The 26,316-nt window shown below is 41.8% G+C and overlaps 1 protein-coding gene across 1 annotated transcript in view; it reads right to left on the minus strand.

Annotated features, from left to right (window-relative positions):
- The window catches only part of ADARB2 (adenosine deaminase RNA specific B2 (inactive)), a 463,608-nt gene that overhangs the window by 20,443 nt on the left and 416,849 nt on the right, over positions 1-26,316 (minus strand). The window contains exon 10 of the mRNA XM_072153999.1: positions 9,792-9,973. Coding sequence (XP_072010100.1) covers positions 9,792-9,973 — 182 coding nt within the window. The remainder of the gene's footprint in view (positions 1-9,791; positions 9,974-26,316) is intronic.

Below are 26,316 nucleotides of genomic sequence, written 5' to 3' on the forward strand. Positions count from 1 at the left end.
TGGAAATTGCTTAAGGCTTAAAATAGGCTCTTCCAGCATGTCCGATGTGATTTAGAAATGGATATCTTAAGACTCTGACCATGGAAATTATCAAAGGATCAGCCATTTGTTCCCAGACCTTAATGGGTTCCATTAACATAGTTATATAGGATGAAGAAAGACATATGTCCATCAAATTCACATCTATAAAATTTAGTCATTTGGAGGGCAAAAATAGCCCAACGTGTCACCTTCTATCGAATGGAGTCAACCATCAACCATTGATGGAACCAAAGAGACAATATTTCATTTCAATTTGTGATGTCGCACTGGAAATGCACACTGGGAAGTTTTAACATTAGCTTTAAACCAGATCAGGCAATTTGCCAAAATTCACACAATGACCTATCCTGGGTCATAGATTTACAACACCTTGTTAGACATATTAGACACTTCTCTCTTGCTTGTAGCATTTCGTGTTCCTCCCACTGTACAACATACTTTGATGTCAGAGGAACTTTACACCAAAGTCACACCTTAAGTTTTACTTTTTCCTTCAAACCAGATCAGGCAGACAGAAAATGTCTCAAAATTCTCACAATGGCTTATTCTGTGTAAAAGATGTGCCATATTATGTTAGACATGTAGAATACTTCTCTCTTTATGATAGCGCCACTTGTTCCTTTCAGTTTACATGAAAATGTAGTCATTTTTTTGTTTGTTATTTACCCTCAAACCCCAATTATTTTCTAAGTTAAACTTTTTCCTTAAAGGAAACCTACCACTTGAAGTGGCAGGTATAAGGGGGAACTACCGAGCACCAGCTCAGGGTGAGCTGGTGCCGGAGCTTAGTTTTGTTAGTGTTTTAAACCGCAGTATCGCGGTTTAAAACACTTTTTAAACTTTATGGCCGAAGCTGCTTCGGCGCAGGGAGGTACGCGCTCGGCGCACCATGCGCGCCACCGTGCCCGCGGCTCTCATTCACTTCCCATGTAGCCGCGGGCACGGTCGCGCGCATGGTGCGCTGAGCGCGTACCTCCCTGCGCCGAAGCAGCTTCGGCCATAAAGTTTAAAAAGTGTTTTAAACCGCGATACTGCGGTTTAAAACACTAACAAAACTAAGCTCCGGCACCAGCTCACCCTGAGCTGGTGCTCGGTAGTTCCCCCTTATACCTGCCACTTCAAGTGGTAGGTTTCCTTTAAAGGCGATGTCCAAGATTTAAAAAAAATCAGCATTAGTTGCCGACTGTAGAAGGCATGTGGTGGCATGAAACAGTGACTGCAGTGACTTTTGGTGCCCTGGATGAACAGGAGCGCCGGAGAAAATGGGTATCAAATCTCTATTGGTTTCATTGGCGCCCCAACTATATATAGTTTTTTTTTTTTCAAACCCAGACTGTTAAGACACAAGCAACGTCTAAAATAAAAATGTAAAAAAATGAAAGAAGAATATATTGTTGCAAGGAATTGTTGTACAAAACTGACCAACAATCTATCAATCTATCTATCTATCTATCTATCTATCTATCTATCTATCTATCTATCTATCTATCTATCTCATATCTATCCAGGGCCGGTTCTAGACAAAGTGGGGCCCTGGGCAAAACTAAAAGTGGGGCCCCAAAATAAAACTATTTTATGACCAGTCACAGTCAGTAAGAGGCTCCTTTAGTATGGTAAAACAAACTGTAATATGGGAGAATTTTATAGGAGATAGATAAATGATAGGGAGATTTATGGGCAGCATGGTGGCTCCGTGATTAGCACTACAGCTTTGCAGCGCTGGTCAACATCTGCAAAGATTTTGTATGCTCTCTCTGTGTCTGCGTGGGTTTCCTCCGGGTCCTCCGGTTTCCTCCTACACTCCAAAAAATTACTGGTAGGTTGATTAGACTGTGAGGCCCATTGGGGAGGGGGACCAATATTTTCTGAAAGCAGACACTTGCCCCATTTTCAAAATTGCATCAAAGATTTTATAGACATAGGCGCCTTCATGCAATTTTGATTCAAATTGAAACATTCTATTAAAAATACTTAAAATTTGACCTTGATGGCAAAAAATTTGATCCAAACAGAAAATGTTTACCTTCACATCTCCTAAATGTAATACATGGACATTTGTAGAGTTCACAAATGTGCCCTATTGATATGTTCACATAAATAAATCCACATAATATCACTAAAACTGTAATAACTAGATATCTGCTTTTTAGCTAGACATTTTAGACAGTCACAACCTGCAAAATATATCAATAAAACAGAATAAAAAGTAAAGGCGCCATAAAACCTATAGAATTTTGAAAGCAGACAACCAGGCGATGCATTTGGCAATTAACATTCAAAATTTCCTCTAAAATATGTACAAATCCAGATACTTATATAAAGAAAATCTACTTTCCTAAAACAGTAAGATGTGAGGAGAGCATACATACCCCACACCAATATACTGTATTCACCAAAATATGCAGCAAAGGGAACTGCAGAAAATTCACACAGATGTATCATTGTCTGTTCCTTACACAATGGTAACCCAAATAAATAACTATATATCCATAAACCCCTCTAATGAGATAATAAAAGTCACGTTTAGATGTGGCCAATGTATTAGCTGCACAATAACAGAACCCTCCGCGCTTCATAAGAATGAGAGTGAGAACGTCATAACAGAGGTGTAAGTAATGGAGGATGATGGGAAATAAAAACTTTATTCCAGGACATGTGTGTGTTTTTGGTGTTACATATAACTTTATGGACATGTTCTGGTCGTGGTGTAGTGTAGGATTGAATGTTCATCGTATCAGTCAATTTTCCCAACAAAAAATAACTATCACAAAATAAAAGGGAATAAGAGAGAATGGGTCACATTTATCACTTTTGTGCGCCTAGGTGTAGTAGTTGCGCCTAAATTCTGGTGCACTGTTTTCCAGAATTATCACAAGCTACAACCATCTGTGATAAGGTAATTTCCTGCCTCTTATTAATCACTTTACTTTAACACAGTTTAGGCGCAATGTTAGATTCAGGCACTTACATGTCATCCTGCTACAAGCTCCTCTCTGCTTCTCCCACAGCCCAGAATGAAGATAACACTCACAGCAGCACCCAGGTGTGTGACACCCAGCACCCAGTGACCTCCTCAGCAGGGGCTTCACCTGGAGGGGATCCCCCAGTGCTGGTCTCCTGCTGCACCCCTGTAATTCTGCACAGTATCCCCCTCAGAAACACTGGTGATACTGTGCAGAATGACATGGGGGACACTTGTCAGTACTATGTGCAACATTCTGTAACGTTCTCTTCTCTCTTGCTTTGAGCTCAGGATATTGCAGAATGTTTTGTAAATAGAAGGTGATGAAGTGTAAATAGAGTCTGTAGCTCCTGTCTGCAGAGTATCTAATGACTGTATTATCTGTACTAGTGTATGCAGAGTATCTCATGTCTGTATGATCTGTTCTAGATATTCTCACTTTAAACCTGAATATCTCTGGATCCATAGCACCTAGAAACACAATTCAAGATTCATTTGAAAAAAGAGATTCTCCTCTTTCTCCCTGGGGGCCCTGGGCAATTGCCACCTTTGCCTACCCATAGCGCCGGCCCTCTATCTATCTATCTATCTATCTATCTATCTATCTATCTATCTCATATCTATCTATCTCATATCAATCTATCTATCTATCTATCTATCTATCTATCTATTATAATGGAAATTCAAGCAGCACTCCAAATTCAGTCAAAATCCAGGGTGAAAATTTATCTGGTTCGGGCAATAGTGGATTATAGTATAGGCAGTTTGGGCAGTAGCCCAATGCCCATGGCATCAGTTTCATACTGAAAAGGACCTTCACCCATGAAATACTTGTAAATCTGTTCCTGCTCTCAATAGACATGCACAAAAGAGCCATTTCAAGACCTTTGAAGGTCCTGAAACCGAAAAAAAGTAGCATGCAGAACAGCCGCATCCCCCATTCCTTCATTCCTTGATTACTTGATAATTCTAGTCCCATATGTACAAAGTGAATTACAGACTTGTTTGGGATGAATTATTTTTTACAGCCCAGGGCCCATGGCAGTCTTAATACATCCTTGGGTTTAGGCCCCCAAAGTTTAGAAGATTGAGTTTGAGTTGTGGTTCGGTTACCCCCCCCCCCCCAACACAAGTTCTTTAAATGCTCCCAGCTATTTTTCCTGGAGGATGTCGCCCCCAATGAAGTCACGATTCTGTGAGTTGGGGATGTTAAATATTGGGGGTTCAGTCATCCCCACTCATCACTAAACATGGCCCAAGGTGTACAGAAGCCTATAGCTCAGAAATCTTTCTCATGTAAACCTAACCCTGATTAGGAATGTATAAATATATGAAAATGGGGATTTTAACTAAAAATACTAATGTGTGCGTGTATAATATCACAGTATACAACGCGAAATAATGCACAGGATGCATCTGAATGATCAGACTGTATCTTAGTCACTTATCTGTGGATGTGACTATACTTTCTCCACATTAGTTGAAGAAAGCGCCAGGGGGTTAATTGGCTTAAGCTAAGTAAAAATGCAGTAATTATGGCCATAATGGCTCTAGAAGTAGCTATAAATACTCATAATTTCATAGTACGAGAATACTTACCTCTAATGCTAACTTATACGTATCCTGTACAATAACAGCGGCAATAATGCATATGTATTCCAAAATGAACATTTCAAAGAAATCATCTATTTTGGTTCATTATACAGGCAGTCCCCGGGTTACATACAAGATAGGGTCTGTAGGTTTGTTCTTAAGTTGAGTTTGTATGTAAGTCGGAACTATATATTTTATCATTGTAATCCCAGCCATAACTTTTTTGGTCTCTGTGACAATTGGATTTTAAAAATGTTGGGTTGTCATAAGAACCAGGATTAATAATAAAGCTTCATTACAGACACATTTGATAACTGTTCCAGCTGATTATTGTAGCCTAGGACTAAAGTACAATAAATTACTAATATCCAGAGGTCCGTTTGTAACTATGGGTCGTATGTAAGTCGAGTGTTCTTAAGTAGGGGACCGCCTGTATATAGTTTTATATATAGTTTTACTTGAGTCCAATATATCATAACATTAAGAAGTATTACCAAAGTATATTGGCCGTGCTATTTCATGGAGCTTTATGACCCATATACCTATAGTAGTGGCATCTTATAATCTGAATGTTTTTAGTGTTTGCTTTTTGGAGGGGTCATTAGAACCCTCTGGATTTTTGTTGCCATAACATTAAGAGGAGAGAAAATACATTTACATTTATTAAAATAAAGCAAAATCCTTCTACTACAAAGATAGCACCTTGCAAAAGGTTTAGGTAATGCTACAAAGTAAAAATACTTTGCAGCAGGTTCAAACACCCCAATCATACAGCCAATGTTCTTAAGAACTATCTTCTGCATAAAGAAGGACAGGGAATATAGAAAATAATAATATGGCCTTCAGAGGGGCTCTATGACCAATCACAGCCATGGATAGTTTGCCAAGGGCGTCAATCTGCTGAATTGGTTGTTCGGCCGCCAATCAGGCAATATGTCCGGGTCATGCAGGACACACCAGAACCCCAAATCTGAACAGAAAGTTTGAGTCCGCTCATCTCTAGCCATGAGTAATAACACTTCTGTCCAAAATGGTTATGCAGAGGGGCTACTACTCCATGTATTGTTTTTGATGCTCTAATAAACTTTTGGAATTTTATGGAATCTGAGGTTGCTAGAATTTGGGGTTTGGTCGCATCTGGTGAGACCCAGATAAGTAAATCAGCAGAACAGCTAATTCAGCAAATTGATGCCTGATCAGTTAACCATGGCTGTGATTGGCCAGGGGGACACCTCTGACCCATCACAGCAATATGTGCCATGAGTGATAACACTGCTGTCCAAAATAGGTAGGCAGAGAGGCTACCACTCCATGTGGTTTTGTTTCTTTTGTTTTTAAAGTTCTAATAAATATTACTGGATCCTATTTTGCTAGAATTACATCCTTTGTCTAATCAGGCATTCCTGAACTGTGATTGTCTTTTTCAGTCCTTTGGACAGCATTTTTTCCCCAACCTCTCATGGGAAGTATGAACTATGTTTTTAAACTGAAAACAATGCCTCCTTTTGCTACCTTAACATCAAGTATGACCTACAAGAAGTCTAAAAACATGATGTTGATTAAGCCAAACCAGTATATCTATTCCAGAAGGAACAGACTCCCAACTGTAGACAGCACTGTTTCAACCTGGTTGGGTCTCCTCAGTACAGTGTAGGGAACTGGTTTGGCTGAGTGAGAGGCTATTGACTAGGGCTAGAAGGTAAGAGTTTTCCTTATGGAGAGATTGCTAATTATGGCAACCTTATAGGCGTATGGAGACTTAAAGCCATAGATGCTCCACTAGGGAATTCTGGGAAGTACCCAACAAGGTCGAAACAGTGCTGTCTACAGTACCTTCTGGAATAGATATACTGGTTTGGCTTAATCCCACCTCATGTTATTAGACTTCTTGTAGGTCATACTTGGTGTTAAGGGGGCTGCCTTTCAAGGTAGAAAAAGGTATCGTTTTCCATTTAACACCTTGGAAAACGTATTTGCATACTTCCCAGAATTCCCTAATGGAGTATCTATGGCTTTAGGTCTCCACACACCTATACAGCAGCCTTAATTGGCATCCACTCCATAAGGAGAATTCTTACCTTCTGACCCTAACCTCTCATGGTACAGCAATGTGCTGGATTTTTTATATTTTTGAAAAAATTTACTAATTTATGGACACCATAATGTGTTAACCATATAGGGAACATACACAAAGAGTACTTGGAATCTCACCCCTGCCAGATTAGCCATATCATATACGTCAAATAAAGATCTAGGTCATCATACATATTTAATAGTGTTAATATATAGGCAGGATATCTTCCGAATACCCGTAGTTTCTGGAATTTAGCTTTAGCTAGATATAAGTTGTCAATGGGATTTGTACCATAGCAATATATTGTAAGGGGAACCCCTTAAAAATATGGAGTGTAACTACATGAGTAATTTAGTGTTTTAGTATGAAACAGTTTGAATGTAAATAGCTGTACATCATTTTGCTTTTAGGTTTTTTTTTTTATTAATTTTCCTGTTTTTCCTCTTTGTCAACATGATTTTGTAGTCGTGACAAGGGCTCTGTGCTCATTTGTGCAGGTCCTAAAAGTTGCTATATGTTTGTACATGTTCTTTGTAAGCAAAGCTTCCAGGGCACAAGACATCTACATGCATCACGTCTGATGGAATACGCCACATTTTCTAAGATCCCCACATGATCCGACAGGGTTCACTATTACATCTCTCCTAATATGTTATTTTATGACTGAGGCTACATAAAGAAGACTATCAGTTTCTGTCCAGTTTCATAAGTGACAGCTTGAGTCCTTGACATGAAAGTCTCAGTCTACGGGGAACTCATCACTTGACCATAGTCTCTCTATATTTCATAAATTGTCCAGGCCTGTGGAAGTGGGTAATTCCGACCTTCCTGACTGCTGAATATTTGAGTATTTTCTGGTTAGATTTTCATACAACTTTCTTTTTTGGGGGACAGTTGGACACAGACTGATGGGCAGCCATAAGATGGGACCATTTTTCATCCTACTCCTGACACGTACTATGAATCAGCAGCTATCTATGTAGCCATGTTAAGTCTGTAAATAGATGAGGATGCTACTACACTGTTTGTGAAATAAAGAGTATATGGTGGTCGCAATTTCCATGGACTCAATACTGCGACAGAAGCAGTTCTCCAAAAATCATTGTTAACTATGAGCTATGAGTCCCGTTCATCCCTGAAGGACGGCAGCTCTGTGCTGTATTTAAGTTTTCTTTGCAGGACTGGCCAAATACTTTTCTCTAAATAAGCCCTAACCACATTTCCATTTACATGTGGGTAAGACTTAGTCACAAGTCAGGGTGTCAATGAGTAACTGAATATATCAGATAGTGGCGACCTACCCATTTTTGGTTGCCTTTTATTATAAACAATTGTTATAGCTTGAAAAATAGCAGACCAAACACTTGTCTATCCTAGTTTAGAAAATGCCATTTCTACCATGTAATCCCCCTCTACCCGATCCCCTCCCGAACCCCCTCGCCCCGATTCCCTTTTGGAAGACCCCTTACTGTTTATTTTGCATGACAGTGTGCCCTATGGCATAAAAACTTAAAGAACACTTATTAGAATGTTTAGTGCACCTGCCTGTCCAACTAATGCCCCTACAGATACTCGAATCAACAAGAAGATCTCTAAACCATGAGAAAATTATTATGAAATTATGATAATCTATGAAAAGTCTGTCGAGCTACCTAGTAGACTGATTTGTATCAATCTGTCATCGGTTTTTGCACAGATCCTCCTATACTAGACACTACCAAAAAAGAGGGGGAGCATATAATACTAAAATAGTCAAAGTTTATTGGATACAGTTTAAAAATAGAACATGTAAACAGGGTCCCCTTGACAAAGTCCTCTCCGGACAAAACACATGTCGGGAAGGTGCTGGGCAGCTTCTCACCCTTTGTGCTGTATCACTACTTGCCATCAGGTAACACTTGTCACTTTACTCTGTATGCACTTTGTGCATCCGTATGCATCGCCATTTACATGCAATATTACTTGTGTCAACATGTATCAATTTTCTGGCCTTGCACCATGCACTTTATGAATGTTAGTTATTACTCAATTTTATATGTGTATTTGCTGACAGCACCTACATATTTCATGCCTTGTAACCACCCTGTTTACATGTTCTATTTTTAAACTGTATCCAATAAACTTTGACTATTTTAGTATTATATGCTCCCCCTCTTTTTTGGTAGTGCTTGCTATTTTGAGCATATGAATTTTTCTTATTTTTTGTGCCCTGCCGCATTTTTGAGTGCTGTTGTGCCTTTGTGCATTCTAGCCCAAATAGTTTCTATAGGTTTTGTGTGCCTCCTATACTAGAGTCTATTAGTGATCTATTAAAAATGGTTCTCACTAGGACATGCTCTACATTTTAACAGATCGGTCACAGGTTCTAATAATAATATAATGCCCATAGGCACTGATGCAAAAGTATTGGATTTAGTGCCGCCCTTCAAAAACATGGACGTCGTGTATATTTCCTTCCTGAAATCAGAAGAACTCTTATAGAAAATAGCTTTAATAAAACATTGTTACACATTTCATAAGTTCTCAGAAGTCAATAGATCTTGAATCCCTCCTAAGGTACACCCCCCCTTACCTATGTCTATGATGAATTTATTTCTATTTCAGTAAATTGCTGATAATGAAAGTTGAAGGTAAGTTCCAATGTAAAGATTATTATTTTTATGGGCTACATAAATTTCATTATTATAAATTTAATTGAGTCTCCGTTTATGTATTAGTTAAGAAAGTCAGGAAAGTAACAACTTGATAGTTTCATTGCTTAAGGACTTAATATCCGCCTTAAGGACCATACTAGAAACTACAATACTATACCACTGCATCTTATAGGAATTACCAGCACCTGTAAGTCATATATTTCAGAATGTGAAGACCAGCAAATTCTTTGGATTAATTGAAAATACATGCTTTGAAAGAAGTACATATATTTAATTCAAAAGCCATTAACCTACAAGATGTGGAACGCAAAGAATGAGTGGGGTCTTCAGTAAATAATACATAATGAAGGAAAGGCTTGTAGCTGCTTGACCTTGATTAACCTTCATGCGGGCTTCTTGCACAATTACCACAGTTTAGAAGTGAAGGTAACAATGTCATTTGTCTACAGGAAAGGTATTTGCTTACCGCTAAGGAGAGGATGATTATGCCGATACGGAGCTGGCAATTTACCAATCTCTTCTATTCTGTGGCTCATTACCCTGGACAGGTGGCCTGTGTGGTGTAGGCTGCCGACGATAATGCTGTGCACATAAATAGGCTCGATGAAGTGACTAAGAAGTGCACCCTGTAACCCCAGGATATTCCATCTGGAAGAAAGAAATTCAAATTACATTGGTCAGAAAGCACAGAATCTGTAACATAACTTTAGTTACCTGCTGACACAATCAGAAACAATATATAGAGTATTATGTGCTATAGAGGGAACATTTCAGGGACTTGTGTATATTTGCCTTATTATGGCCCACAGTATTATCCCTTAACTAATCCATCAAATATAGCACAAAATATCACATAACAATTCTAAAATTCACAAAGCCCAAACCCAGGAGATAGGTGATAACTTTGTGTGGTGGGTGTGTCTCACAACTGGCAACTCTACCGATCCCAAAAAAGGTGGCGCACATTCATCTCTAGGGCACGGTGGACAGGAAATAACTTGTAGACTTGTTATTATTACTACATAGAGATACAAGACAGTGGGGCAAATTTATCAAGTGTCTGAAAGTCAGAATATTTTCAGTTGCCCATGGTAACCAATCAAAGCTCCCCTTTAAAATATTCATGAGCAAATTGGTCTACGCTCTGCTGGTCTACACCCACTGGTCTACTTTCTGCTCTCATGTTTTCACACCCAATCTACCTCCTCTTCTGCAGCTGCTCAGGTTAAGAAAGTATCTATTATCATCCATAAGCCTTCCCTGCACACCACCAACTTCTCTCTATACAAGGCTATATAAGGATGTGCTTTGTCTCCTTTGTCCTCTGTGCTCCCCATTCCCCTCTGTCCTGAGACAAGTGGAAAGTAATAGCATCTGCTAAACAGTCTGACTGACACATCCACCATAGCAAGTAGTGCGTTTAGTAGTCATAAGGTTGTGTTACATTATAGGTGTATCTGTGTAACAGTGTGTATGTGTGTGTAATAATCTGTATGCTACAATTGGTAAAGACTCGGCCTTATGGGAAGTGGGGGATGCTGCTCTGGCCTCAGGGCCATTCGTTGATGTCACAACCATGAAGCCTAATTGGTGATTTTATAGTAAGGACTGATAGATATACCAGGATGGATCTCAGGCTAGGAAGAGGTCATCAAAATGATATAGATGTTGGGATTATTTTCAAGGGCTCTCTCCAGCTGCTGTGAGATTCTTGCATAATCTTATTGAATCACGGCAGAGTGCATGATCGGTGGACCCCGGACCGGCTAAGTAAATGTGCCCCATTGTATATGCTAATGTATGGTTAATGCCCCCTATTATCCACAGATAAGGACTGACCTCTAGGCTGAAAGATCATCTGCTATTATTGTCTTTATCCATTTCCCTTCTTTCAGGAAAGGCAAGGAATTTATCTTGACGCAGGAAAACATCATTTTTTTTTCCGGAAAATGGGCATTTTGCAGCTAATTTCTAACATCATCGTCCCGTTCATTAATTAGCATTTCTCGATCGTTAGGGCAATTATTGTTTGCCTCTACGCAATGAATCTCTTTTTCATGATTAATCAGGAGTCATTATATTTTCCCTTTCCCAAAGCAGTCAATTACCACGGAATACTTCCCATTAATTACCAAATGCTTAAACAGGCGCATTGTACCTGAGGAGCAATCTGCCGATGGAACCTGCGACACAAAGCACTTTACAAAAAAATAAAAAAAATAATAAAAACAGGGGTCCCTTTAAATTTTCTTCCATAAACACCAGCAATTTAGCTGGCTATATTAATTTGCCTCAGAAGCAGAGCTGTGAATTAGAAACATCTTTTAATCTCATGCTAGAAAAGGCAGCCATCTGGCTGCTGAGAATTTTTAGAGAATCTTCTCCTCTCACTCTGCAAATACAGGTCATTAAAGTAATGTGTTCATCTACATAAAACTCAAATGGAATATAAAAGGTAATATTTATATACAAACAATTTAGTCCCACAATTTAAACAGTCATTGATTTTATGAAACATTTACTCTAGACTATCAGATTTGCATATCTCTGTTCGGCAATTCCTCCAAGTAATGTAATATTTGGAAAGAAAGGGATAGCGTTAAATACTCACCTTTTCAAAATGCTAAACGAACAATTATGGCGGCAGACGGATAATCTATGTTCTCCGCGTGCCAATGATTTTTTTATTTTTTGAAGGAGGAATTATTATGGAGCGTGTCTATATTTTATCTTTCTCTAATAAATGATATTAGACATGTAAGTAGTGTTTATTTGCTTGATGATTTAAAGGGCTTGTCCACTTTTGGCACATTACAGCAAATAATTGAAATTGTTTGAGTAATGAAAAGTTAAAAATTTTACAGTACACTTAATGTATCAATTCTTTATAGTTTCCCAGATCTTTGCTTGCTGCCATGCAACAGGAAGCTTCTATGTTTAATTCCTGTAGATAAATACTGGTCCATGGTCATGTGATGTCACACAGGTGTATGGCTCGTTGGCATCACACAGCTCTGATTACACTGTGTAATATAACGGGACATGCACCTGTGTGAGATCACATGACCGTTTATTTACAGGAAGTGAACATAGAAGCTTCCTGTTGCATGACAGCAAGCAGAGATCTGGGAAACCATGAAGAATTGATACATTATAACTTCTATAGAGGTTAATACAAGTTACAGAATCACCATAGCAAAAATGAGTTACACTATATTAGAACAGAGAGGTTTGGTTGTTGCTTGACTAGGGATGAGCGAACCTATCAGTATTCGAGTCCGGTAGGTTTGGGAACCTGGATCTGAATGCAAACACCTGTCATTGGTGCTCTCACGGAGAGAGACCATATAGCTGCCAAAATGGGCATTTTTGTAACAAAACATTTGCATTCAGATATTGGATTTAAATTTAACACCAGGACCAGGATTGTAAACCAAGCACACTGACATGCTGGGGTGTGCCTTTTCTGGCAGGATCCGCCCTTCCTTTAATTTCTTTTGCCCTTATTTTTTTTTTATTATGCAAATCAGCCGAATTAACAAAATTTTAAAGTCTTTTTTTTCCTAAACAAAAGGGCACACAAAGCTGACTGAACAGTGGATCCTGCCAGTGGGCGCACACACCAGCATGTCAGTGTACTTGGTTTTGGTGGTAGATTTTCTTTAATATCATCACATTCTGAGTTTAGGAGTCAAGTGGAAGTCAAATTCCCGGCACAATGAGGTAACGGGTACGGACCAGGACCACCCACTGTAATCCGCTGTTATGAATTATTCTTCTATGTTTTTCCAAATATCACTGTAGAAGCTTTATTGCTTTCTAACAAAACTTTGCCATGTGATAATGAGCACAACAACATCACGTTAAAAAAAAAGTCAACTGCCTCCCGATGACTGAATCACAAATCCAATAGCTTATTTCTAATCAGAATCAATGTAAACTGGGAAATTTTCACAGCCAGAAGAGAGCGAGAATTCCCTCTCTCATTTGTTCAAACACTTGATATTACAGCACTGTTTACAGAGACAAAATCCCTTGTCCGGTTTTCAATATACTTAAACCTTAAGTAAATATTTTTCCCCCCATTTGTCAATCATAGAAATGCCATAGATGAAATAGGTGAAATTCTCATAACCACCTCCATGAAGAGGAGACAAATAACGCCTCTTCAGTAAGAACAAATCACGCCATGGGGCACAAATACATATTATTAGATTGCTGAATTAGATAGGTTTAGTACAAAAACGCGGCAGGAAAACAGCTTCTCCGAAATGGACACACATGGAATTATAATGATTGACACCGGGGACATTTCATTGTACTTGGCAGAGGGCTATGTAGTTCCCCGCAGTGCAAACCCCTGCCCATCGTCAGTCGATGAGAGGCTATTGTAAAGGCTATGTACAACTTTACATAGGTTTTTTTTTTTTACAATAAATCCGAAAATAATTTACAAATCGCCTTCGTTAAAACCGTACTGTGCTGTGTCTAGACTTTCAATGAAGATCTCTACAGATTTTCTCTTATTCAACAAGGTTTGCAGGAATCAGTAAATGTACATGAGGAGTAACACTGATCCGGGTCATTATGTCACGTGATATTCTCAGATGTCCTCTCTAATGGGCCTTTCTGTAAAGTTGGTGTAGACTCAAAGCTACTAGGAAGATATTTAGATGCTGTGACTCAATAACCCCCCTGAATAGGGATATTATATAATCTGATACTTTACCGAGCTTCTGTCTGTCTTACTAGCAACATGGAATTCAGCAGATATTTCACATTGAAAGGGAAGGCGGGAGAATGATGAGAGTCAAAGTAAGAGGTGAGGGAATCAATTTGTTCAGACAGGCAGTCCCCGGGTTATGTTCAAGATAGGTTATTTCAGTTTGTTCTTAAGTTGAATTATGGGGTGGAACTACAGCGGTAGCAGTCATAGTGCTGCATATTTAAAACATAATATGAATATAAAAGTGCACATCCTCCAAAGTACACAGCTCAGATAAGAAATGTGGGGGGGGGGGCAGCAAAAAGGTGGGACTGGGGATCTCTCATCTCTAATTTCTGCTGTGTATTTCCCCACGTGGTCAGCAACTACTTGACCAGATCTGTGTAAGTCTATAAATGTATATTTCAGTGTATAAATGTGTGAGTATACAAATATATATATTTTTTGAAGGAGTAGGTGGGCTCCATTCAGAATTTTTCTATGGGGCCTTACCCCTTCTAACTATGCCCCTGGTTGAATTTGTAGGCAAGTTGGAATGGTATATTTTATAATTGTAACTCCAGACAAAGATTTGACCATTGGATTTTCAAAGTTTGTGCTGTCATTGGAACAAGGATTCTCAGTAACACTTCGTTACAGGCACCTTAAAGCTTATGACTGCAGCCTGGGACTAAATTAACATCCAGATACTTCTCCAGAGGTCACAGGGGGCAGAGAGGTCGTTTGTTTCACTGTCATGCAAAATCTGACGCGTTTTGGGCAAAATATAAATCAAGCGCCCTTAATCAAAGCATGGGCACTCGATTACAATTTGTCCAAAATGTGTCGGCTTTTGTATGATCTTGTTATTATCCAGGGAAATTTTACAGTCCACTTGACTGCCGTAAAAAAAAAGAACACATACTTTAAGCTTGGCCGTGATACTTCTGGTTTCGATACCTGCACTTGGCTGAAAGTTCCAGGGGGCTTTTGGGACCTGCTACATCCAATGATTGGCCTCTCCTCTGACTTCACTTCCTGTGTTGTCCCCGGTCACAGGAGACCACTCATTGGATGAATTTAGTGATGTGACCACCAGGCACTGCCAGTTGCATATTCATGCAAAATTCCTTTGAGGGCTTGGATTTCTTAGATTACAATATTAATACAATCTCACACCACAAAAGTAACATTCTTTTGCTTTGAATATATATTTTTTTACGGTTTTCCCCTCCGCAGGCTTTATTTCTAAATCTCAGTTGTACATAAGATGTTGTGTAGTTACTAGATGCCCAATATTTACGTCATACAATGCCCAGTTTCTTATATTCACTTAATTGATTTATCCATTTTTTTTTAATCATGGGAGGATATACAAGTCTTCACACCCTGTACTCACACTCCCTTCCATCTGCCCCTACTTTCATTTGGTAGAGTGACACACATTAGGGAACAGAAGGAGGGGAGTTTAAAGCCACAAACTAACAGAACATGTTTAATCTAGACCACTGACAATTTTACACTTGTTTTATGTTAGATGAGCTGCTGATTTGCTTTTTAATTTGCATTATACTTGTTTTTAGATGGATCAGAATTTTTTCCCACAGGGGTAGCTGCTATGGTGTCCACAGCGTCAGGAGAGCCCGGCTTCTGACCTGACACACTGCACATTTTACAGCAATTATGTGATGTATATATGCTGTATGTGTGTATATGGTGTATGTACTGTATGTCTATGCTGTATATGGCACTGTAATATACATATGTCCTGTATGTGTGCACAAGTGTGTAAATGTGTGCATGTACAGTATATGAGTGTATAAATATGTGTGAGTATACAAATATGTGCATTTTTTAAGTGGGAAGGGGGCCCCATTCAGAAGCCTGCAATGGGGCCCTGCTTTTCCTAGTTACGCTCTGGGAATACATAGTATGATAAGTCCACTGCTATTTTAGGGTACTGTTATGGCTGTTCAGATTTTAGAAATCTGTACAAGACATGTTAATATTGGGGTACAGCAAGAACCTGTTCAAATGCAATATGCTTTATTGGTGATGTATAGTGATGGGCGGACCCAAACCAAACTCGTAAAGAACATTGTGGGTTCAGGTCTACAGAACATGAAGCCGGAGTTTAGTCAGAAGTCTGGGTTTGGTTCACTCCCCACTGATGACACCCTTGATCATGCTGGCACTAATCACGGATGTTATCCACCCAAAACCACCCATGGCGCGCAATTGCCGATGGCACATGCACACTGCCGCTTTGCCAACAATCTTGTCTCTCCCTGTGACATTATGTAAAGGATAACACCTGTGATCAGTACAATCCGTGTTCGGATTCCACTCATCACTAGTCATACACCTTCCATGGCTTTCCAAAAACATCTATTGCTCTATTATACACATGAATGCTTGGTTAAGCCAGGCATGCATGTGTTCTAACTGTGAAATTGGAGTATGTCAGTCAAGAATAAAGGAAATCCAAATGCCCGATTGTTGTTACAATCTTTTGGGAGAAGAGCAGTATACATAAGCAGAGGCTGCCTGCCTTGTGCAATAATGGGCTGCAAACAAAGGATGCGCGGTCCATGCAGGCCATGTGTCATCGGTGTGTGAGGTTATGCTATTGTGACAGTAGAAAAGGAATAAGGCAATAGGACCTGCTACAAAATGCATGAGTCTGGAGGTCGAAATACAAGGGACCATGTTCTAACCATTAAAACAATGGCTAGCACATGGCCCAAAAAGATGTTTGTGTGCATGTAGCCTAATCAGTATTGTATATTGATGGCCCTTATTCAGGTTTTTCCATCGATTGTTGAATGTTGGGGGTTGTCTTTAGCAGTATGGAGCTTCTGCTTCTGATTCCATGGGGGGTATTTATCAGGGTTTCTGCAACACGCCATTGGTGTAGAAGGCCTGAAATAATCGTAAATGCTAGATAATTGCAAGCACTTGAGAATAGTTCTCCCTTTTTCCCACCACCACACCAGGGGAGCGTGAAGGGGCATGGCCAACTGGGTGGTAGGTGTGGCCGGGGAATGGACGAGCGCATTTGCACCAGTCTGGGAATTTTCATTCAAATATTCATAGGTAGGGCCTGGCGTAGAAATAAACGCTGAGCAGGCCCTACCCTGCCAGATACATCAAGAGCCCCCCATGTTCTGCTTAGTGGCTAAGTGCAAAAATTGCAAACTGGCCTCTCATTAGTTTTATTGAAACTGTACAAAGAATAGAGCCATCTGCTTCTTGCTCCATATCTCTCCCCCCCCCCCCCCCAAGATATTGATAGCGAATTGTGAGTACAGGCCATCAGTACTTAAAAAGTGGATAGTCCCTTTAAGCAATGTTACAATAAAATGCATATGTACCATATTTCTTCAGAATATACACAGTACAAACCATGCAGTAAGAAGGGAAGAATTAAAAGAGAAGATTTGCATCTGCAGCATCTAGTACAAATGTAGTTTAGCTGCTCCATTAAGATAACACAGCTGCTCGCAGAACAATCTGGGTCCGGTTCAATATTATCAGCTCCGCTCTTCGCACCTGCCAGCAAAGTTAATCATGCGGGAAGAAGCTACCATTCAGGCCGGGCTTTACTGCATCATGACTGCACCGGGCAACATAAAACCGGGTCATTGAAAAATTTCTGAGCAAAGAACAACATGGGCTTATAGTTTTATAATAACTAAAGTTACAGTTAAAACTTTACTATTTTATAGTGGAAAATCAACTAACTTTACCTTTTCCATCATATAAACAGCAGTGCGCAGAAGAAAATAGAAACCGAGGAATAATCCTCCTGCCCGGGTGCAGCCTGGATCTGCCCCTTAACCCTTTGTAAACAGATGCTAAGCAGTGGTGTCACACAAGACATTTAAGAGATAGAAGAAACAACCCCCCCTGTTTATATTTTCTATGCAAGTGTGCCTAAAAGAATTGATGATGACATTGACTACATTGACATAGCATTGTGGTTTTTGATAAGAAATATACATTTAAAGAGAACCTGTCAGTAAGGCCCCCCCCTCAAACCACACACAATTCCTTCCACTGATGCCTTAGATTAGAGCCAATATTCTATTAAAAAGAACTGTTATTAATGTCCACTGTTCCAGTCATGGAGGCGGGAGCTGCAGAATACAGTCAGTATACCCCACCTCCTCACTGACGCTCACCCTACTAACCCAGTAATGAATGAGAGAGACGTGACTCTTTGAAGACAATTCATCAGGGATGAGGTTGATTTATCTTCACATAATCATGTCTCTCTCACCCCCCACCTTTCTAAAGGTTTGGTTAGTGATGTAGCAGTGCTGAGTCAAACACAGCCCCTGTCTGTCTCTTTCTCCCACAGTTACAGCATGGGATTGTGTAGAATTTACTCTCTTTCCTACAGCCCCTGCAATGGAATGTAAAGAAAGCTGTATATGTTTGTAGTTGAATATTGGCAGACAGTCCCTAAGTACTTGTTTCATACTGGTAGTATGTTTGTAGCAGTGAGACCTGTCAATCAGGAAAATAGAGCCAGGGCAGTGCAGTGATCATTGCATATGCAAAACTATCATTACTGCCATTACTATCATTGGACTCACATCAGGTGAGTTGCATATAAGTTTACAAACTGATATGCAACCTTTATGATAGGGCAATGCTCTTTAATCATAGCTTTTAATGAAGTATTTATTTTGGGTTAATTTGAATTGCAGGTTACCTTTAACACTTCTATTTAGAAAAAAAATTCTTAATGTGCAGTATTTTTCCACTTTCCACAAACTTTGAATATGCCAGAAGGTAAAACCAAAGGATATACATAAGCTTGAAGATATACTGACTGCCTTAAGGGGAAAGTCCTGGGAGAATGAAGCACTTTACTATTGCCATTGTGTTATAGTACTATTGCTATTGATATTAACCATGCAGGCTGCTCCTAGAAACTGCATTTTCTCTCTGGATAATGATTATTTAATATGCCAATATTGCCTAAAAAGTTTATAAATAATGAGAAACAGTGTAGTGATCAGTATCCAATGCCCCTCGTAGATTTAATGAAATTTGAATATATAAATATAATCAAAGAAAGGGAAAAAAAGTACCTAAAACACATAAGATAGGTGAAAGAAACATTAACATAAGCAAAATGTATCTTTCTATGTAAACAGCTAGAAGCTAAAAGAAACCTGGATAATTTGATCTGATGCTTTGCATTGTGGGATGGATGGGCTACAGGCAATGGACTAGACTACTGGCATCCATCAGGTTTTAGCCAGAGTGACATGAAGTTGGTGGATATCACTGGGAGGAAGAAACCAGACTATGTTCCCCATGTGATATCTCTGGTGCGATCAAACTGTCTAAAGCAATCATGAAATGGCTACAAACATACAAAGCCTGGAAGGACTCTGTCCGATTGCCGTCAAGGATGGTTTTACATAAAGAATTATTCCGATTGACTATTTGTTCACATAAACAGTGTTATTGGGAAAGCGGTGATTTGACTATGCAGTAAATACACTGTAACTTTCTATACATGGCCAACTATCTGAATTGTTACAACAGCCGTACATATTCTCACTAAATGTAAGCGGTTATTGGGGCTCCCCTGGCAGCCGGCACCGGAGCTCCCACCCCACCCCCACAATGGACCTGTGACTACTGTGATAGCTGAAGATTTAGGCTAAGAACATTTTCACCCTAACAACGAGTGGTTGCCTCTGATACCAAGGGTCATGAATTAAAGAGGAAACTGTCAGCAGAAATGTATCTTATAAACTCTCCCAGTATATTGTCAAGCTTCTTAATACCTTGTTAACTGGGCCGGATGTCGGGCTGAGAGGACGCACGGCGGCGAGCTCCCGGGATCCTGATCCTTATCCTGAACAAAAGGCAGCCATCCTGCTACTCAGTTGCCCCCCTGCTACTCGTCTCTCACTGTGGAGTTCTCGGACCCCATCTGGACGAAAATTGGGGAGCGGAGAGCGGCGGTAAGCCGGCAATCCTGCCATCTGCCGCGCGGACATCACGCCTTGTACCATCACGCTACCCGGCTCCCACCTACCCGCCTGCTGTACGGTGCATGCCTCTTCGCCTGCTGCCTGGAGGTCTCTGTGTGGCCGGCGGCTATAATTTGAGCCTTCGGCCTTCTATCCGGTGGTGCTGCCGCCGACCGGAAGTGCGGGCCGCGGTCACTTCCGGTCCCCCGCTGCTGCGTCGCGGGCTTCTCCAACGGACGTTGGGACTGTCCGGGCGCAAATTCAGTGCCTGCTCCTTACTATCCTTCCTGGCCTGTGGAGCTGTGAATGTCCTTTGGTCCCTGGATGCCAGTTAATGGGCAAGTACATGTTGGCTGTATTGCCAGACTGCCTCTGCCAAGATTAGCCCGATACTAATGTTTGTGACTCCTATCTGTCTGGCATTCTCGTTTACACTCGCATTTACCCAGCTGTGGGATCTGTCAATGTGACCCGATATTTTCCATAGTTCTTTCTCTCTATTGGAGGACTGCATCAGGAGACCTCTGGGTCCTCAAGCATACTCATACATCAAGCCTGATTAAGCGCACCTGCTCAATAAAAGTGGGCCATCTCCTAATCTATCTCACTGAAGTTATCTGGCTGATCGTCTGACCTACCTGCTGTCTCTGTTGTGTTTTTGCCTCTGCTTTGTGCAACCCCTTGCTATGGGCAATAAACGTAGGACTGCTAAACAGAAACTGGCGCCTGGTCCTTCGCCATCTGACATCTCATTAGACCCTCTGGACTCTCAACCAACTACCACATCGCAAGCGGTGCTGGCCCAGATACAAACGCATGCCGCTCAAAAGCTGGAGAGGTTCTCGTGGGCGCAACCCCAGTCACCTACAAGATCTCTGGACTCTTGTCCTTCTATGTTCAAGGGCTCTCAGAGCCCCCCGCAGCCGGGCTCTCCTACTAACCCTGATGACCCTCTAGACCCCTCTGCGGTGCTGGATTTGAAATTTGCTGAGGTCCTGGCATCCATAAACTCTTGCCAATCCCTGATGGTCTCAAAAGTGGATGAACTCTGGCAGGACTTTGTTCTGCTCCGCCATGACGTTCATAAGGCCAAGGAAAGGATAACGGAGACAGAGCATAGAATCTCAGAGGTGGAGGATGTGCAGAGACCTATGCCGGCTCAAATAAGTGATCTGCAGCAACAAATGAAAGCATCCATAGAAAGAGCGGACGACTTTGAGAATCGCCTAAGGCGCAATAATATTAGAATTGTGGGACTGCCGGAGAAAGTGGAAGGCGCGGATCCTGTTTCCTTCATGGAGAGATGGCTTCGAGACCTCCTACCGGCCGATACTTTCTCCCCCTTTTTCACTATTGAAAGGGCCCACCGAGTTCCGGCTCGGCCAGATCCTCCGGGGGGCTCACCCCGTCCCTTTCTTGCCCGCCTCTTACATTTCAGGGACAGAGATGCCATCCTGCGGGCGGTCCGCATCAAAGGCGAAATCCTGCATAGTGGTAATAGAGTATCCTTTTACCCGGACTTTTCAGCTGCTGTACGGAAGCAACGCACCCATTTCACAGAAGTCCGCCAACGTCTCAGTGAAAAAGGATATAAATATTCAATGTTGTATCCAGCCAGGCTACGAGTCGTCGATGGTTAGGTTTCTAGATTCTTCACTTCCCCTGCTGAGGCCCTGCACTGGGCGGATGCGGCTTATAGAGCTGCTGCGGCCCCTCGTCCTCCGGACTAAATCAGATTGCCAACATATGCCTTAACAGCTGTTAATGCCCACTCAATCTGCATTATTCATGTTAAGGCTCACATTGGGAGTTACTGTACTTGCATTAATCTTGTATTCCAAATGTCCTCTTCCTCTCCCTTCTTCCTCCCCCTTACCCTTCTCGCCCTCCCTATGCCAATGTCCCTACTTTGCCCTTGCCCTCCCCATCTTCCCTACCTTTTTCCCTGCCTACCTCTCTCTTTCCACATTTCCTTACCGCTCCACTCCGTTATATAAGTACTGCTCTGAATGCTGCCTTAAAGCTATATGTATATCTACATTGTTCAATTGATCAGGGTCCTGGGACAGGCTGAGGTTGTTCTGTCTTAGCTAGGGACCATTGTCCTGTGTTAGTTAATTGTTCTAGGGTATAGGTCTCCACTGTTGTGGGTTAGACAGGGGGTTACTTAGTTGGGGAATAGGTTGTTTTAGTTTTGTCTGTATTGTGCTGTTGGCAACTAGTATGGTAATTGTGTGGTTTATGAGAGTGAATGGATGGATGACTGTGTCTCCTCCCCCCTTAAGCTCTATTGGTATATGGGTATCAATATCCTTTCTTTTTCCTTACCCCTTCAGATAATATGGCTCCGCTAAAGAGACTAAGCTGGAATGTGCGGGGTCTTAATTCTAAATTTAAGCGGGCCTTAATACTAGATTCTATTAAGAAACAGTCACCACATATAATTTGTATTCAGGAGACTCACTTGACTGGGCAGAAGGTACTAGCGCTGAAGCGGGCTTGTGTAGCAAGGGGGTACCACTCCTCTTACTCCGTATATGCCAGGGGAGTTTCCATATTAATCACTAAGATCCTCCCTATTGAGGTAACTCAAGTAGCATGTGACCACTTTGGAAGATTTGTTATACTGCATTGTGTTCTGTGGGGTACTGCCTTCAATATTGCTTCTATTTATATCCCTCCGCCAATGGACCCGACACTGTTAACCCTTATTTCCAGTAAATTAGCTGGTATGCCTCCTGGTTCATTGGTGTGTGTGGGAGACTTTAATGCTGTACCGGATCCATCTATAGACCGTACTAGTGGTATTGATTCCGCTTCAGCACATTTGAATGATTGGGGCACTGCCCTTAGTCTGGTAGATGTTTGGCGGAGGAAATTCCCCATGGAACGAGTGTATTCCTTTTATTCTTCGGTTCACAAAAGTTTTTCACGCATCGACCTAGCTTTTGTTTCACCTGATCTACTCCCAGCAGTGGATACGATCTCCTACTGCCCCCGTAGCGCATCGGATCATTCTGCTCTGCTTTTAACCCTATTGATTGGTCCTCCAGCAGATTCTCGTATATGGAGGCTACACCCGGCCTGGTTGACCTCCCCTGTAGTCAAAGAGGTGGTGCAAGCCACGCACCTAGAATTTTGGAGTAATAACACTGATCATCCTGATCCGCTGGCCGCATGGGACTCGTACAAATCTAGCGTCCGGGGGGGCCTTCATTTCGGGGGTGGCTGGACAGAGGAGAGTTTACAGACAGAGAGAGACAGACCTGACAAGGGTTTTGGGGGAGACGGAGAGGGAATTTCTAGATGACCCTAGTCAGGAAAACAAGCGCAAATGGGCACACGCTCAAAGGGAGCACCTGGGTTTGGCCAAGGACCAGACTAAGAAACGGTTGATTGCCACTGAGGCATCAGTATTTGAATTCGGGGACAAGAATGGGAAGCTGCTTGCCTATTTGTCCCGAGCTGAGCGGCCATGCGCCTCAGTTCCATCAATTATTAATACTGATAACACTCTGGTGTCTCTTCCCAAGGAAGTTAATGCTGTATTTAAGGAATTTTACTCCTCCCTGTATTCCTCCAGGTCCCTCGCCTCTGCCGAAGACACGGAGCTCTTTTTGGGAAATCTTCCTCTATGGATTCTGTCCCCCTCGCAGTCCTCTGAACTGGATGCTCCGATCTCGGCCGAGGAGGTGGAGCTGACTATTAATTCTCTCCCTCTGGGTAAGACTCCCGGGCTAGATGGGTTGGGGGGGGAATGGTATAAAGATAACAGCGACATCCTGATCCCCCATTTGGTTAATCTTTTTTCTATAGCTCTGGAGAGGGGTTCTCTTCCAGACTCTATGCGGGAGGCCCTAATTGTGGTCCTGCTTAAGCCAGGAAAGGACCCTCTATTCCCCGATTCCTATCGTCCCATTTCCCTCCTAAATTCGGACGTTAAAATCCTTGCAAAAATATTGGCTACACGGCTAAATAAAGTGATCACCTCCCTGATACATCCAGACCAAACTGGTTTTATGCCTGGAAAGAGCACGGACATCAATATTCAGAGGTTGTTTTTGAATATAGCGGCTGCTGGGGATGTTTCTGATCCTGGCTATGTGCTATCACTAGACACTTGTAAGGCATTCGATTCGGTAGAGTGGCCGTATTTATGGCTCCTGTTATCGAAAATAGGGATCGGCCCTAGATTTCTTGCCTTTGTAAGGCTACTATACCATGAGCCCAGGGCCAGGATCAGAACAAACTTGGATGTTTCTGGGACATTCTCTATGGGGAGAGGCACAAGGCAGGGTTGTCCATTGTCCCCTTTCCTATTTGCCCTTGCTATAGAGCCCCTTGCCCTGGCGATCCGGGAGTCTGTTGACATACGTGGCATCGTCCGTGGTCCAATAGTAGAAAAGGTGTCATTATACGCAGATGATGCTATTGTATACTTGCAAGATGTTGGGCCTTCCCTGATGTCCCTTTTATCCCTGATTGATAGGTTCGGTTCATTCTCGGGTCTCAGGATCAATTGGAGCAAATCTGTGTTATTCCCATTATCAGAAATAAATGTATCATCCATGTCTTTCCCGGTTCCCCTGCAGGTTGTCTCTCGTTTTAAGTACCTGGGTATATGGGTCTCTGGGAATGTCCGGGCATACCCAGAACTTAACCTTGAGCCTCTAATGACAGACACAGAATCCCGCTTACGTAGTTGGTCCTCTCTCCCACTCTCCCTACTGGGCCGTATCAATATTTTTAAAATGATATACCTTCCCAAAATTTTTATATCTTTTTCATGTCTGCCCGGTTGTGCTCCCTAGGAAGTTATTTAGCATGTTGCGTGCGTTCTACTGGCGGGGGGGTTCCCCTCATTTCAGTCTGGAACTGTTGCAGGCCCCGAAGGAAAGGGGGGGTATGGCAGCCCCAGACATGTATCTGTACTACTTGGCCTCCCAACTAGTTTACGCTAGGTGGTGGATCGATATTGATAGATCAAACGCGGCTACTGCGCTGGCTGGGGCTCTCCTGGGATCGTATGAAGCCCTCACTAGCTTACTATACAGATGCAAGTCATCTACATCTATCCTTGTTCCGCTGAGAGCAGTTGCAGTAAATTGGCAACGGGCTCAGGGGTTGGTCCATACTGCTACCCCTGCTCCTCAGTCCCCTAGAACTTCTCTTTGGCGGAACCCGTGGTTGGTCCATTTTGTCTCCCTCCCTGGTTGGACCATGTGGGGGTGTGCAGGAATCAAATTCCTTGGTCAGCTCTTGTCTACAACCTCTGAATTTCTTTCCTACACTGAACTAAGTGAGCAATTTAACCTACCGGCAATAGCATCTTTTCATTACCTCCAGTTGCACCATGCATTTCAAGCACAGTTTGGCTCCCTCAACTTGTCTGTAGAGTTTACTTCTCTAGAAAAACTACTGAGTTCCCCGGAACTGTCTAGACCACTCACCCAATCTTGCACTCTTCTTCAGTCCACGCGTAGAAGGCCCTTTGATAAGGCCCTTTTGCGTTGGAGGGAAGATATCCCAGACCTTTTGGATGAGGAATGGAAAGAAGTTGAATCATCCTTCTTTGAAAACATTGTAAGCGCTAGGGACTCTCTGGTCCAAACAAAGTTCCTTCATCGCATTTACTATACCCCTGAAAAACTACATCGTATAGGCGTTATAGAGGAGGACACTTGCTTCCGATGTCAGGCTGCCAGTGGGTCCTTTCTCCATTGTGTGTGGGCTTGCAGCAGGGTTCAACCATTCTGGGCCGCAGTTATGGAATTTCTGCATACACACTTTGACATGCCCCGTGTCCTATCACCCAAAGTTTGCCTCCTGGGTATAATTAATGAGTTAGTTCATGGGCATTATGATAAGATCTTCTGTAGATTTTCCCTTTATTATGCACGTAAGGTAGTTGTAATGTCATGGAAGGATCACGACATCCCCACCTTAAAGCGATGGATCCTACTGATAAATAAGTTTGTACCCCATTACCGTACAGTCTATCAACACAGAGGTTGTCCGCAAAAATTTGACCTGGTCTGGGCAAGGTGGTGTAACACCCCGCGTACTGCTGCGTAAGGGTATTGACTCTTGTTTCTAGCACCTTTAATCCCACCTGATGTGTCAAGGGGGGAGGGGGAGGAAGCGAATGAATGGAGTTGTTGTTGAGTGTGTAGGTAGCATGGGCTGCGGTAGCGTTCCATTTATATTATATCATATCTAACAGCAATAGTGTGTCTAATTATGTTTTATAAGGCCAAGGCACATCACTCCTGTCAAAATATTGTTGC

The sequence above is a fragment of the Engystomops pustulosus genome, chromosome 5 (genome assembly GCF_040894005.1).
Source record: "Engystomops pustulosus chromosome 5, aEngPut4.maternal, whole genome shotgun sequence".
Lineage (NCBI taxonomy): Eukaryota > Metazoa > Chordata > Amphibia > Anura > Leptodactylidae > Engystomops > Engystomops pustulosus.